General features: G+C 31.3%; 2 protein-coding genes across 2 annotated transcripts in view; both read right to left on the bottom strand.

Annotated features, from left to right (window-relative positions):
- Positions 1–5,459: 5,459 nt before the first annotated feature.
- On the bottom strand, positions 5,460–8,959 carry TRIADDRAFT_53621 (uncharacterized protein; the record flags this gene model as incomplete). Its single annotated transcript, XM_002109477.1, has 10 exons — positions 5,460–5,510; positions 5,637–5,719; positions 5,808–5,883; positions 5,978–6,025; positions 6,105–6,212; positions 6,345–6,442; positions 6,520–6,579; positions 7,072–7,614; positions 8,524–8,579; positions 8,697–8,959. 10 exons carry the CDS (start codon positions 8,957–8,959, stop codon positions 5,460–5,462), a joined length of 1,386 nt encoding a protein of 461 aa, XP_002109513.1.
- Positions 8,960–10,925: 1,966 nt separating this feature from the next.
- The window catches only part of TRIADDRAFT_53620 (uncharacterized protein), a gene marked incomplete at both ends in the record, with an annotated part of 7,501 nt that continues 4,334 nt past the window's right edge, over positions 10,926–14,092 (bottom strand). Inside the window, 16 exons of the mRNA XM_002109476.1 lie at positions 10,926–11,005; positions 11,140–11,239; positions 11,339–11,431; positions 11,519–11,596; positions 11,737–11,914; positions 12,004–12,116; positions 12,251–12,309; positions 12,400–12,505; positions 12,616–12,686; positions 12,768–12,891; positions 12,978–13,028; positions 13,114–13,157; positions 13,234–13,315; positions 13,647–13,706; positions 13,803–13,851; positions 13,956–14,040. Coding sequence (XP_002109512.1) covers positions 10,926–11,005; positions 11,140–11,239; positions 11,339–11,431; positions 11,519–11,596; positions 11,737–11,914; positions 12,004–12,116; positions 12,251–12,309; positions 12,400–12,505; positions 12,616–12,686; positions 12,768–12,891; positions 12,978–13,028; positions 13,114–13,157; positions 13,234–13,315; positions 13,647–13,706; positions 13,803–13,851; positions 13,956–14,040 — 1,373 coding nt within the window. The remainder of the gene's footprint in view (positions 11,006–11,139; positions 11,240–11,338; positions 11,432–11,518; positions 11,597–11,736; positions 11,915–12,003; positions 12,117–12,250; positions 12,310–12,399; positions 12,506–12,615; positions 12,687–12,767; positions 12,892–12,977; positions 13,029–13,113; positions 13,158–13,233; positions 13,316–13,646; positions 13,707–13,802; positions 13,852–13,955; positions 14,041–14,092) is intronic.

Raw genomic sequence — 14,092 nt, 5'->3', positions numbered from 1 at the left:
TTATTCGTTATCATTGTTTATTAGTATTCATTATTTATCATTTATAATTTTAAAGATAATTATTATCAGTAACTGCATTGAATGTTGATTAAAAATTACAGTTGATAGAATATACTTAATTGCTATAATAATCATTCTCCTCTAATATAGGATGCTTTACTCTAATATTATCAATGCAATGTATATTTATTGTTTCCAAAACACGCCAATGACTGCTACATGTACAGATACCTACTTAAGTTCTACGTACTTTGCATAGACCATACAGTATAGATGATTTTAGATATAATTATCCATTAGCGTGTTTTTGTCAACTCGAGTTCATCCATAAATGGCTAATAGTTATTTTCCCTTTAATTCTAATCAGCAATAACCTAAACTAGCATATTTATCATTTTAAGGCCCTATAGACAACTAATTGCTTTGTCATTTCTTCCAGGTGACGTATTCGCCTGGAATTTACCACCCATAGTAACCATAGATTGCAATAGTACTCACTATTTCGCACTCTATCATTGATACGCGTAGTATAGATAGTATCTTGGAATGTTGGTACTCAGTAACCCGTTCTGTAACTTATGTATAATTTATTTCAATATTGTAGTCATTGCACCGAGTAGAGCGTTATTTTTCTAAAATTTGATATTATCACTTGTTATGGCTATTTATTATTTATTACGCAATAAACAGTGATCTCATTCATAACGACAAGAATACCTCATTATTAATTACATAATATAACTGGCGAAATCGTCAATAATTTATTCACTTGTTTCGCCTTCTAAAACAACTACCTTGAATATGACCGAAAGGTCCTACTTTAAAGTGCTAATATATCATAAAGTATACCTAAAGGAATTAAATGTCAAACAGTGGCTCTTTCTATTTGGCTTATAAACATAATTTGATTTGGTTACTCTGGCCTCTTTTGAATATTACCGGTTGTTTTTATTAATTTGTCAATCCGTCCCTTAACCTAGACTTCCATATTGAATTTACTCTGATTTGTTGCAAGAAAAGTTTTATTACAGTAGTTAGGATAACTATCGCTGTTTTACTCTGTGACAGAGCGATACTCTGCCAAGTATAACTATTCAAATTGCACGGTATCTAGTGATTAAGACCAATATACGTGTATAAGTATATATATTGGTGTTGTTCTATTTTAATTATTTAAAGTTAGTCACCATAACTAAAATTGAATCGTGACCTTAAATTTTTGACTAATATAAAATATTGAAAAGTAGTCGCAAAACAGATCAGAATGTGCTCAGGATCTAGTTCTGCCATTAAAAAAAAGAATAAATAATTTATGCCGTTTTGTGATAAAAGGATACCTATAAATCAAAATATTTTATAACTATATCTAATGCATTGCCTTACTTAAATTATATCAATATGCTGCTAATTGAATTATAGTAATGCGAAAGTTAGAATTAAAATTAAGGTATTATGGGGTAATAGCATAATAACCATCGATAAACGATCGAGCTGTAATCGAGAGCTATTTTTTTCCATTGGCAATACTATGGGGCGTGTATTATTAATTAACAACGCCAAATTTTGGCTCTATGATGCAGATATCAGCAATAAACGTGCGAGCACTTCAATTTTGTTTACTAACTAAAGTATTAGTATGTGTATCTTAGAATTAATGATAATGTATACGTAGTTTGTGGAAGCCGCTGTATAAATGTTGTTATCACGGTGTTACTGAATTTGAAAAGTAGAATTGAGCCAAGATTTACCCTATGTAACTAGTAGTTAAGCAAAATGGACTAACTGCTATCCTATTGATTACTCCCTGTTTGTGTTAAAGACTTCGAAATAGTTTCTCTTTGGTATCTTAGTATCACTAATCAACAGAATTCAACTAGTATATTTCTTTGGAAAATCAGTTTAACTAAATTATCAATATCATTCACGTTTGTATGCAAAGCTAATGTAAAATATTGCTCTTATACGGCTTTATTTACCAAATTGAAGATATAGTCAATTTGGATCAGTACGAGATACTATCAGTACGCATGATAAGTATAAGCATAGCTTATAGCAATGCATGGGAAATAAACTCCCTCGATATGATAAATCGTTTTATTTTACTGAATCAAAGTTTTAACCTGGATTTATGCGAGTATCAATGTATCCTATAGCTTTTGTGGCGAAAATAAGTACAACTTATAGTAGAATAGAAGAAATAAGTAGGCAAGCGATCATACCTCTTACGGGTACTTTACTAAATCGAAATTTAAGAGAAGTGTACAGTACAGTATATCAAAGTCTATTACATCTAACATGATGAACATGAGGCTGATTTACTATACAAGAGCAAAAATTGATTCGTAATTTATACTATACAGTGTTGTATCACTTTATTTCACTAAATCAATATTCATAACAGGTTTGCAGCATTGCCTACTATAGCCAAGATGATGATAAATATACAATAGTAAGCTTAGCTTATCTATACCAGGAACTTAAAGTTTTTGTACTATGGCATTGGATAACTAAAGTCTCCGCCTTGAGGCAGCTTTCTTCCGTAAAATCATACTAATGTGCAGTGCTATCGAGATATTGGGTGGTATTGATTTCAAGTATTAAGATTAACGTATGAACCTGATTACAATACCTCATTCTAATAATAATTAATTATAATTGAATAGTAATTACCCAGTGTAACAAATCGAAGACAGAAGTTCGAATTTGCATTGGTAAACTGTTTTATCACAAGTAGGAGGAAATATCTGTATACTACAGAGATTGCAGTCTCCACTATCCTATAATTTAAGCCTACATTATACGAATACTACAAGTTCTTATTGAAAACAAATGTTCAGAAAGATCCTCAGTCGAGTATATAAAAACTTACTATCATTTGCATATAATGGATGCAAACAGTATAGATTCAAAGTGCGATTTACAACATTTGATGGTAATTTCTTGTAAAGATGATACCGATCTTTCAATAAGAATAAATTGGATTCTATATATATGCTCTGTGAGGCGATTAAATGAATCATACAATACTGATAATGTATGAGTAAAAGAACAGATATTCTAGTAAAAATTATTAAGGATTGTGTTAACTTTCATAGCAGCACAAGCCCTTTACTTATGATTAAAAATGTCTATTGGGATAAAGTACGCATTCACTACACAGGCAAACTGAAAGATGGCATCGCGTTCGATTTCAGTACACTAAGTGATTTGAACCTTTAGGATTTACACTTGGGAAAGAAATGGTGATAACAGGTACGGGAATCTCGTTGTTATCGATTAACGTAATCGTAACGCTTTTACTTTAACTTTCTTCTGCTATAAAACTGTTGTCGAGTTCAGTTTAACCAAGATTTTCATAAGATCCGATACAATTTTTTTATATAGATATAACCTATATTATAGGATGGGAGATAGGCCTCTTAGATATGTGTGTCGAGTAAGTATTGCGGAAATTTAGGTATTCTAATTGATGCTTTAATGATATAAAATATATGTATTATTATATGCTATCAAAAATCATTCAAAATTTTTCCTAACATTATAGTGAGAAGTGTTAGGTAATAATTCCACCTTATCTTGTGTATGGAGAAAGGAGATATTCACCAATTATTCATATACGAGAAATAAATTTCTTACCGTAGGAAAATATTTCCTTATTTTCGAACACTGTGGCAGTTAAAATAGGAGTTCTAGAAAAAATTACACCAGACTAATTATTGTTGCACTTAATTTATTATTCCCAAAGCAAGCGCTGTTTTGATTAATATTCGAAACTCAGTTGATCGGTATCGTTAGTCAAGCTACTCTATCTAAACATAGTATTGGATTGCGGAAGCAGTCTTTGGCTTTATGTTTACGGCTCGTAATAAGCTGGCAAGGAAGTTTATTGATTACAGATTTTACTTTATTGAGGTAGCTAGTGTACCTAAAATTGGATATGCTATAATTGCATTGAATGAATAAAATTCACTGTGCGAATGAAGAACGAGGAAAAGCAGAAGCTAACAATAAGAAGGGAGGCAGATTTAATCATAAGAAGCGTGAAATATAGAGAATGATAAAGAACTTCGACAAAAGGTCCTTTAATTTTTAAAATTTTCCTTTAAAACGAAGCAATGCTTAGGAACAGAATAAAATTGAATTATCATTTCGAATTAAATATGAGTCTACTCATTTTTTAGATTTTGATATGATCAATACACTTCATAAGCAATGAAATACATCTTGCATGCATCTATGTGTGAAAATAAAGCACTTCTAGGACACTGTCTGCGAGATTTACACTTTGATCTCATATAAGGCTTTACTGCAATCGTATTAAAAGGTTATAAAGCGATAACAGGATATTATGAGAGTTACAAATCACAGAATATGATATTATGAGAAGTAAAAAAATTAATAGTTATCATAATGAAGTTAGGATCAATTAAAACTAGAGGCTTCCATTTGAAGTAAAAATAAATACAAATTATGATAATTACATTATGCGTACATGCAAAGATTGTGTTAAGGCTAGCGCGGAGTTGATGTTAAGTCTTTTGAGTAGAATTTTTAAAAATTAGATCTTGGTATGATTTTCTGTATAAGTCGGCTTATCGTTTGGATATCAAATTTTTACTGTATATATATATTTGAATTGATGTATGCAAAGCTACAGTATTAGTACTCAGACCAAAGAATGGTAATTCACTCATAAATACGTATTACCGATAGAATATAGATTAATCCTGGTATCATCACTGCAGCTTATAGCATCTGTACCATTACATATCATATTATTATGCGATCAAGTTCTACATACTTCCATCAAGTAATACTATCGATTTAATAGCACTTTCCAACTCTTTCATTATTTTTGAATTACGATGTTGGTGACTCAAATCTGGTGTAGTTATTAGCAATAAGCTATTTTAAATTCGTAATCGATGAACTATGAATGCAACATTTCCAACGCTGAATGGGACATGGAAAGGACGTAGGACAGTGGTAGGAAAAAAAAGGACGTGAAAATATTTGGCCTGTAATTAATTAGATTTTAATCATTTGCACAAGTTACACCGTAGTTGGTTCGTTCAGTCCAGTATCACTAGTCTCCACATTTAAGAAGTCGCATTGTATTATAGACTTAAAGCATAACTCATACTACCGAATAGTGCAGTCAGTTACGTCGATAGATCCAAATTTCTCAGATTTTAGTTGCCGTCAATTAGCTTAACATATGGAATATAAAAATCCAGGATGATTATATTTATGCAAACATAATTTATTTACTATATCAGCGCCCTTAGTAATATTTGATATAAAGTAATACTGTACAAATACATTATCTGACATAGTTTATCTTATATAAACATATAAGGAGTATAAAACAAGTCACAAACAAGATAGTATTATTTTCTAAATTGGGACGCTACATTGAGTCAAATTTATGATTGACATTCATGTCCTTAACTTTTAGCTTAAGATTCAATAAGTCTTGCTTCAGTGATAGATGACCATGGTGTTTGAACCTAATGAATAAAAATATCATAATTATTTCACTAGTACCCTCTTTGAATACGTTGTGCTTATATATTATAATTCTGGTATATTCAGATAAGTCAGATATATTTGATAGCTGCTAAAGCTAAGCGTACTATAGGATCAATTTCTTTTACGTAATTTTCTTCCTCTCCCTCAAATAGTTCAAATTTTCCAGGTTCAGTCCATTCCTTTCGTTCTGATTATATCCATCAAAATGCAAAGTTTAATATCATGTTGTAAACTTACCCAAGAAATCTCTAGAATTTAATTCAATTTATATATACCTTTCTCTAATTGTCTATCAGTAAGTTTGATAATAATTTGATCTGTAGCATTGTTATATGATTCAACAACGCCTTCCTATGAATAAATGAATAAGTTTGTATAAACAGTAACATCGACAATAACAGCTAAGTCTAGGGATAGATCTGACTAAATATAGTGATTTTCTAACCTTAAATTTTGATATTTCTGGAGTATAAGATGATGACAATTCTAAAACCTGTAAAGCACAATAAATAGAAACACAGCTGTAGTCAACAATCGATATACTAAAAAATTAGTAATTTTGGTTATTTTACCCTAAAGACGATCTTATCTCCACTACGAGGAGGAGCATTTAAAATTTTAAGATTTTTGTACCAGTTACTTTCGCTAAGATTATTCTTCGCTATGCTTTTCGTCATAACCTGATGAAGGAAACAAATTAAATACATAGTGAAAGATTTCAGTTAGTAATTAGTTCAAATAACAGATATTAGCAACAGTAATTTTAATTACGCGAAATAATACAAGGCGACATTTGTAACAAATTAAAGTACTTTGACTGATTTTCGGCCTTTATCAATGTCTGAACAGGTAGACAATTCGGAAGGATTTGAATTATTAAGAGTATTGGGTTGAACTTGTATATTTTCATCTGGATGATAAACAAAATAATTTTATAATTGTATACTCTTGCATGTATTAAGGTTAAATAGCAAAGAAATATTTTACCTTCCGAGTCGAAGCGGATATGCTGTCCTTTGGTACTTGCTACGCTATTTTGTGACAAATCTGATTCGAATAAATGAGATTTGAGATATTATTATAGATTTAGAAAATTCATACGACCACTTAGAGCAAGGTAATACACAGTTTAAGCTAGTTGTTAAGTTATCAACAATATTCAATGCATGATTCATGTTCACTCTAGTTAGAAGAAGGTTTCATGGACTCAACAGGACTGACACGTAATCATTCTAGTATAGCGCTACGGCATACTGATCAAAGATTAGAATTGAAGACTATAAATATTATATTGCATTAATAACACAAACTTTACATTCTATCACACTATTTTAACTATGCATGGAACGGGTATACTACTGATCAAGTATTACTTCTGGGGAAAGAAGTGATACCCGTTCTAAATAATAAATTTAGAGTATATCAGTGATTTCTTAAGGATTTTATCTTTTAAAACGTAGCATTACTGAAATTTCTGTTGTTTTAAATGGTGAAACGCTATTCTATATTTAAGTAATACATAATCATCAGGATACCTACCAAATTTTTTCTTTTTAGTGGAAGTTTCATTAGAACGATTAAAGCTTGCTCGCTTACTGCCTTGCGATAATTGAGAATCTGATAGAAGTGGATGATTTTGTATAGCAATATTACTACTTGTATTCTTGGATATTTCCTCAATTCCTTGTAGCCCACTCTTTTTACCATCTTTAGAAGGTGTTAAAACATGATTGTTGGAGACTTGTGTTGCACTTTTGTCAATATCCATGCTTTCGTCTTTGTCACCCTTCAAGTGATATGAAGGAACATTACTATCTACTCGTTCATCCTGATCGGCAACACTATCGCCATCTGATGTACTACTATCACTAGAGCTATCGTCTGATTCGGTCGAACTGGTACTGCTACTGGTGTCCACTGATGATGAGGAAGACTGTTCTTCGTTGGTTGTATTTTTAATATCTACATTTGATTTAGAGCACGATTGTTTTTCATTTGAGGTATCTTCAGAGGCTTCACTTGATTTAAGATGTCCTTCTTTCGATGTAAGATTATTAGTTTTATTCCTCTTTACACGTGTACCTGCAAGTATAGAATGACGCTATTAAGATCAATTCCGGATAGTGAATAAAAATTTACTTTTAATAAAGTTGATAAAATACGCTACTATACTGAAATATAGTAGTTGATTATTGTATAGCTGGAAGTTATCTGTGAGCGTTGCAGGTATGATATAGTCGTAAAGATCATAGACTACGAATATATGCAAATATCGAAATAGATAATGATAATGCATATGTGCTTTCATCATGTTCTACCATGTTCTACAGCACACCATCTCAACATCACATAGCAATTTGAGTAGAAGTTTACGATGGCTTATATATATCGTACATTGAAGTAATAATATAATGATTACGAATAGGAATGTTAACGTGACGAGTATATGCAAACTTCTAGATAGATAATAATAATGAATACAGCACTTCTATCGTGCTATAAACCATTTTAATATCATAGGGCAATGCATGTTATGTTGGCTTATACTTGCATACGTGTATGCTGTATATATCGCAAATCGACATTATCATATTACGAACGGAAATCCGGAATAAATGTGACGAGTATATGCAAATTTCTAGATAGATAGTAACAACATATACATTCCTATCATGTTATCCACCATCTTAATATCATATAGCAATGTGAGTAGACGTTACGATGGCGTATCGTACATTTGAAGTAATTTTATACGAAAAATGTTAAGGTGGCGAGTATCTGCAGACTTTCAGATAATGACAAGGTGTATGTTTGTCATGTTGTACACCATCTTTATATCATATAGCAATGTATGTAGACAGTAGCCTCTAGATATCGCATATTGGAGTATTATTGTAATCATTACGAATGGAAATAGTTATGTAGTAAAATTTTTGATTATAGTAAAGGATAACGCAAAGCCGCGATTGAAATGATCTTAAAACGCGTTACCTGCATGGCTATAGGCCATTTGTAAATCTTTATTTGTAGAGTCGTCCTGTTCTACGCTGTGTATAAGCAGATTTGAAGGTGCATTATTCATGTTAGCTTAGCTTAGCTAAATGGGTTCATTAAGGAAAAAATTTTACGTCTCTATATACCGCAATTAATTCAGAATAACTTACACAATAATATCATTATCACGGATGATTTCAATGGGTTCATCATGTTGGATCAAGTAATCGTCGAGGTAGAGGTGATAGCTCGATTTACGATTTAACGCGAATCGTTTTTGTATTAAATAGATTAAATCAGCTACCAGTCGGCAAGAATTGCTATCAAAAATGAACCAGCAACGTCGCCAAGCTGATGTAAAGTCTTTACAAGCTACATTAGCAAACTTTAATTTGATTCGTACGCAGCTGCTGCGGCCAGTCTTGGAGGCCATTTTTGCAGATTTTCAGTTGAAAGTCATCGCGCATGGGCAGGCAGTCTTGCAATAAGATTGGTTCTGTACGGCAAGAATAGGCAAGACGTCGCCTTTACACTTTGTACTGTTTAGTATAGCTTTGAAAGTTCTGTTTAGAACACTATACTAGTAAGGTTATCAATTCATCGGAAGCTTACTCACAATATTACTATTAATTAATTAATTAATCTACTTGCTTTAAATTAAATATCCTTTGTTCAGACTTAATACTTATAAATTTTAAATTTTACTTACTACACATCTTTCAAAAGGTGTCAAAAATTTCTTATGTTTCTTCATTATAATCTTATTTCACTACGCCAAACTTTATCCAAATAAAATATATACTGGTAATAAAATAATACTAATTTAAGCATTGGCCAATCTAGAATTAAGCTACACAATTAATTGAAGGGGATGAGTGATTCGTTCATCGAACGGTGGTATAGTTAGTTCAATTTTATTATCATACACTTAAAATACTTTAATAAGCATATACGTAAACATAATTGCAAAATTGTTGCGTTGAAAGAGCAATCCGAACTAACTGTAAATACAATCAAGGGATATACAGCAGTCACATTGCCCTATAGTTGCATCGTGTCTACAGGTGCATATCAAGTGACAATATTCAAAATTCGAATACACCAGCTCAATCAACTTTTAATATGATGGAATGCAACGAATCAGTAAAGTTATACTTATACAGTATATGAGGATGCACTAACAGTAAATAGACTATGATAGTACATCACATGTACCAAAAATTACCGTATTACTGTAATTTGAAGTAGTACATAAATGCTAGGTAGATTTAACAAGCTGGCTAAAATAATTGCAGTAAGGGGTGAGGAATCTCAATCAGCTACTGTTTTATCATAGTGTACTGCAAAGATTCAGAAAATAGTGACCGAATGCTATGATTTACAAATAAATTATATAATTATATTATTACAGTTTAATAGGACGTAAGAAGACCGGTCATCTTACATCATTTAAATTGTTTATGGAATAAGGACTGAATGCCAACATATATAACTGAATTAATCTGACACCACGTAATTAATACTCTGCTATCTTAGTATAACCCTACTATAGTATCTGCTTAAGAAAGATGATGTAATGTGGTGGGTGATGCACCATATACTAGCGTAAAGGTGAATACTATTTTATAGTTTAGCAATAACCAGCATTGAAAATTTCATTGCTTCAGCGATACAAGGTCTCATGTTACACGTACATACACGCATATATTACGTTCATCGTATTGACTTCATTCTACTTCTATTACTAACTCAGATGAAACAATTAAGGAATGCAGAAATATAACCAATTTTAAATAAACAGATAATAATCCAATTAATAAAATGCACACTAGTTTCATCAATTTGCAAATGTATGAATATAATTTCTTCTACCTAACATCCGAACTTAAAGTGAAATAGAGTTTTATTATTTTCAATTAATGATATAAACGTACAGCATTCATATGTTAAAAATCGTATATACTGTGAATAAAAGAATTCAACAAATGCACATCAATCTTTTGCGCAAGTTGTAATTTATAATTATTAGAATAGCTAATCCTACATTTTATCAAATATTTAAAAATAAAATAAAGTCTAAAACATTTTAGGATTTTATGCAATTTCCAGTGTCATTTTTGAATTATACATCCAATAGTTTACGTCAATGTTAGCGTAAAATAAACTAATCGCTGCGATTTTGCATTTTTGTCAACCTCTGACGTTTACCCTGATATAATAATAATGTTTAAACTGACTATAAAATCGTGATTTCTTAATTTACCTATCAATATATAGTAGAGGAAACAAAAAGTTCATAAATATATCAGTCATACCGCTAACACGTTCTATCACTAGATGATATTTTATGATCTATTACACTAAATTTTTCATCCAAATGATTTCTTTAATGTAGTATTTCAACTGCTATTATCGTCATCGAATGATTGTTGCACTTGCATTTTCAATTCATAAGTAGGTTCTGTAGATTCGACAGTTCCTGATATAAATAAAATTAGAAGAGGCGTGCAGTCGTTTTAGATAATTCTGTAGCAAGCCGATAATTACTAATTTTACTCTAGTTATTAAATAGCGTACGCATACGCGAAAGTGTGCACAAGTCTATACTATTACCTTTCGATAAATTAAGTGTTCTACCAGGGATTGCAGTTTTTGTTGGCGGTGACCACCAGTTCATTACGGTTGAGATGAGAGGCACTTGACGATAAACACCCTACAATATATGTGTAATGTTTTAGTTGTGGTTTGACAGTAACAAAATTCAAGAAATAAAGGTCGTAATAGTAGAGCTCATAAGATCTTTAGTATTTACTTCTTCCCAAAAATAATCTTCCGCTTCTTGTTTTAGCGTTTCTTGTGTTGCAGCTATGCTCTTTTTTATTAATTCACTCATCTCTTCTAATAACTGTTCAGGAAAAAAGGTACCATGTAGCCATTAGCATAGAGAGAAAAGCATCAATACTACTAATTAATATAATAAATCGTAACTAACTTGGCTATTATCATCTAATTCGGATGCCTTTTGAATAATAGTATCAATAATATTAGGTATCTTTTCAGGTTGTGAAATCTATTGCACGATTACAATCAAATAGTAAGCGTATATCATTAGTTCTTGCATATTTATTGTTTAAGTAAAGTCAAAAACTTAAAATAAGGTTATCTTCATGAATGATAAAGGCTAACAGATTAAAATGTGTGAGTACGAACCATTCCAACAGCTACACATGGATAGTCATCCGTTGTCGTTACTAAGGCAAATAAGGCTTTATCTTGCTCTTCTAAAGTTTCAGCCAATAGCCTATTTACCTTCTTTAAAGCACTTCTTTTCCGGTCGGTGAGTTTTACGGTATCTATATCATCATGAACCAAATATTCTGGCACAAATCTTTTATGTAATGGAAAGAAGTAAAAGTTAAACATTTTCAAATAATCGAAGATTTTGTTATTTAAAACAGAAATTCATTTGTTTCTTACTGAACTGCGCCTAGACCGGTAACTTGATGAACCTCAGCTAATTTAAGTCTCTTATTTGATTTTATGGCTGTTTCGAATTCAGATTTGCTATTAATTGTAACATTCATGACCGTCTATGCGATGCAAAGTAGAATCAGTTTGTAAAGGGTTAACTGTATATGGAATAGATATCACTATTGGATAATTATATACCATTTTAGGCGAATACGAAATATAATAAGTTTTAAAATAGCAATAAGGGGCTTACAATTTCATCCCGTAAGCATGAAATAAATTCATCCACATCATCTTGAGTTGTTTTGTATTCTAAAAATAAAGTAGGTTAGTTTTTAAATGAAACTGCAGCCAGAACTTTATAGTGGTCAGTATGTGAATAATATATATATATATACATACTGATTGCAGTCTTTATGGGATCAAACTTTAACCAATACCCGTCCTTTGAAAGCTCGATCAGTTCAATATGCATGCTCCTCACGCTTTGACTCAAGTGGTATAAAAGCTACAACGATAATAAAAATTTAGCTTAAAAAGACTAGAATCAGTCGCTCTTTGACTGATGATTATGGATATAATTTAATTTACAGCAGCACTTATCTATATTATAATTACCAGTTTATTATATGAGTCCAAAACTAAGTTTGACACTGTAGTAACAATGCCAGAGTTGGTTTCCTCAACAGCTGAAAAGTTAAGTGTATTATATTTAGGCTTGCAAAAATTATTTTTAGAATTACGGTTTATATCTTGGTGATATAACTTACAATCCTTTTTAACTGTACTTGATAAATCATCTGGAGGTGTAGATAGGTTATGATTGGATTCATTACTTTTACTGTTAGGTTTATATCTAAATACCACAACTGGGTTGACGGAATTTTCTTGTTGCTTTTATATTCAATATTAACAGAAAGTGTAATGTGATAGTCAGACACTGAAAAAAATTACTTGTAATGGTACTGTATAATAATTACCAATCTTGTTACATCTTTCATAAGATCTAGGCGGTGAATTAATTGTTGAGCCTACAGATAACGCATTAGCAATTTAATAGTTTGATTATCTTGAAAACTGAATATCAAAATGTATACACATAATCAAATGACGTACCAATTCTGTTCCGAAATTTACCATTTTTGCCATTGCATCTTGTCCTACAAGAAGTAATATAGTAACTTAATGACGAAATTTGAAAGGTAGATTCATAAAGACTCTAATTTGTTAAATTACCTAAATACTGCATTGAAATCCAAAGAGAAAGGCCATGTAATTTCATTAGAGTTTCAGAGTTGGTCATTCCTGCTATATTACACTGTGTATAATAAAATGTTTTAGAACAAGGATAACCAAGAATTGAAATAACAAGGTGTAGAGAAATGATAGTTTTTTTAATTTTAAGACGACATAATTTCACTTAAATTCATACGGATGTAAATTAATTAATAAAGTTTGCCCGAAATCTAGTTTTACTTACAGCATCTGAGTCCGAACTTCTATATAATGTCTGATTAATTATTTAGGGTAAGAGTTAAAGAATAATTTTTTTGACTGTGTAGTTAATTATCAGCGACAAAACTTTTATAGCGCTAACTAATTAAAAGAGCAATGCATGTAACGCAGTAAAAGGATACACAGTAGCTCACTCCAGGCCAGTTAAACCAGTCGCTTAGACGTAGGGTGATACTAGTAGCTTTTCTACATGCCTATAAGATTAAATATTAAAATCAAATATAATATTTTTACGTAATGGGCACTTTGCGATAATTATGCGCCTTCACTTCCGGATTACAAGTCTTTACCTCATAGGATGCCGGCGGTTTTTCAAGAGCTAACAGTGCAAGTCCGTTACTAAAGAGAATATAGTCGGTGTTAAATGGCTATTGAAGTATATCATTAAGGCTTATCTTTGGATCGTCAATCTACCGAAATATGATTTAATAATCGTAACTAACCCTTCCAAATGAAGCCACAAGTTGTATTTGTCACATAGTTCTCGAAGGTATGAAGTATTATCATTTTGACCGCACATTGGGGTACCTGTAGGAAAGAAACGATTATTCCAATAGTTCCTACTGCAAATAGGTTCATG

This window comes from Trichoplax adhaerens, genomic scaffold, assembly GCF_000150275.1.
Source record: "Trichoplax adhaerens TRIADscaffold_2 genomic scaffold, whole genome shotgun sequence".
Taxonomy (NCBI): domain Eukaryota; kingdom Metazoa; phylum Placozoa; class Uniplacotomia; order Trichoplacea; family Trichoplacidae; genus Trichoplax; species Trichoplax adhaerens.
This window is presented reverse-complemented; position numbering and strand designations above follow the sequence as displayed.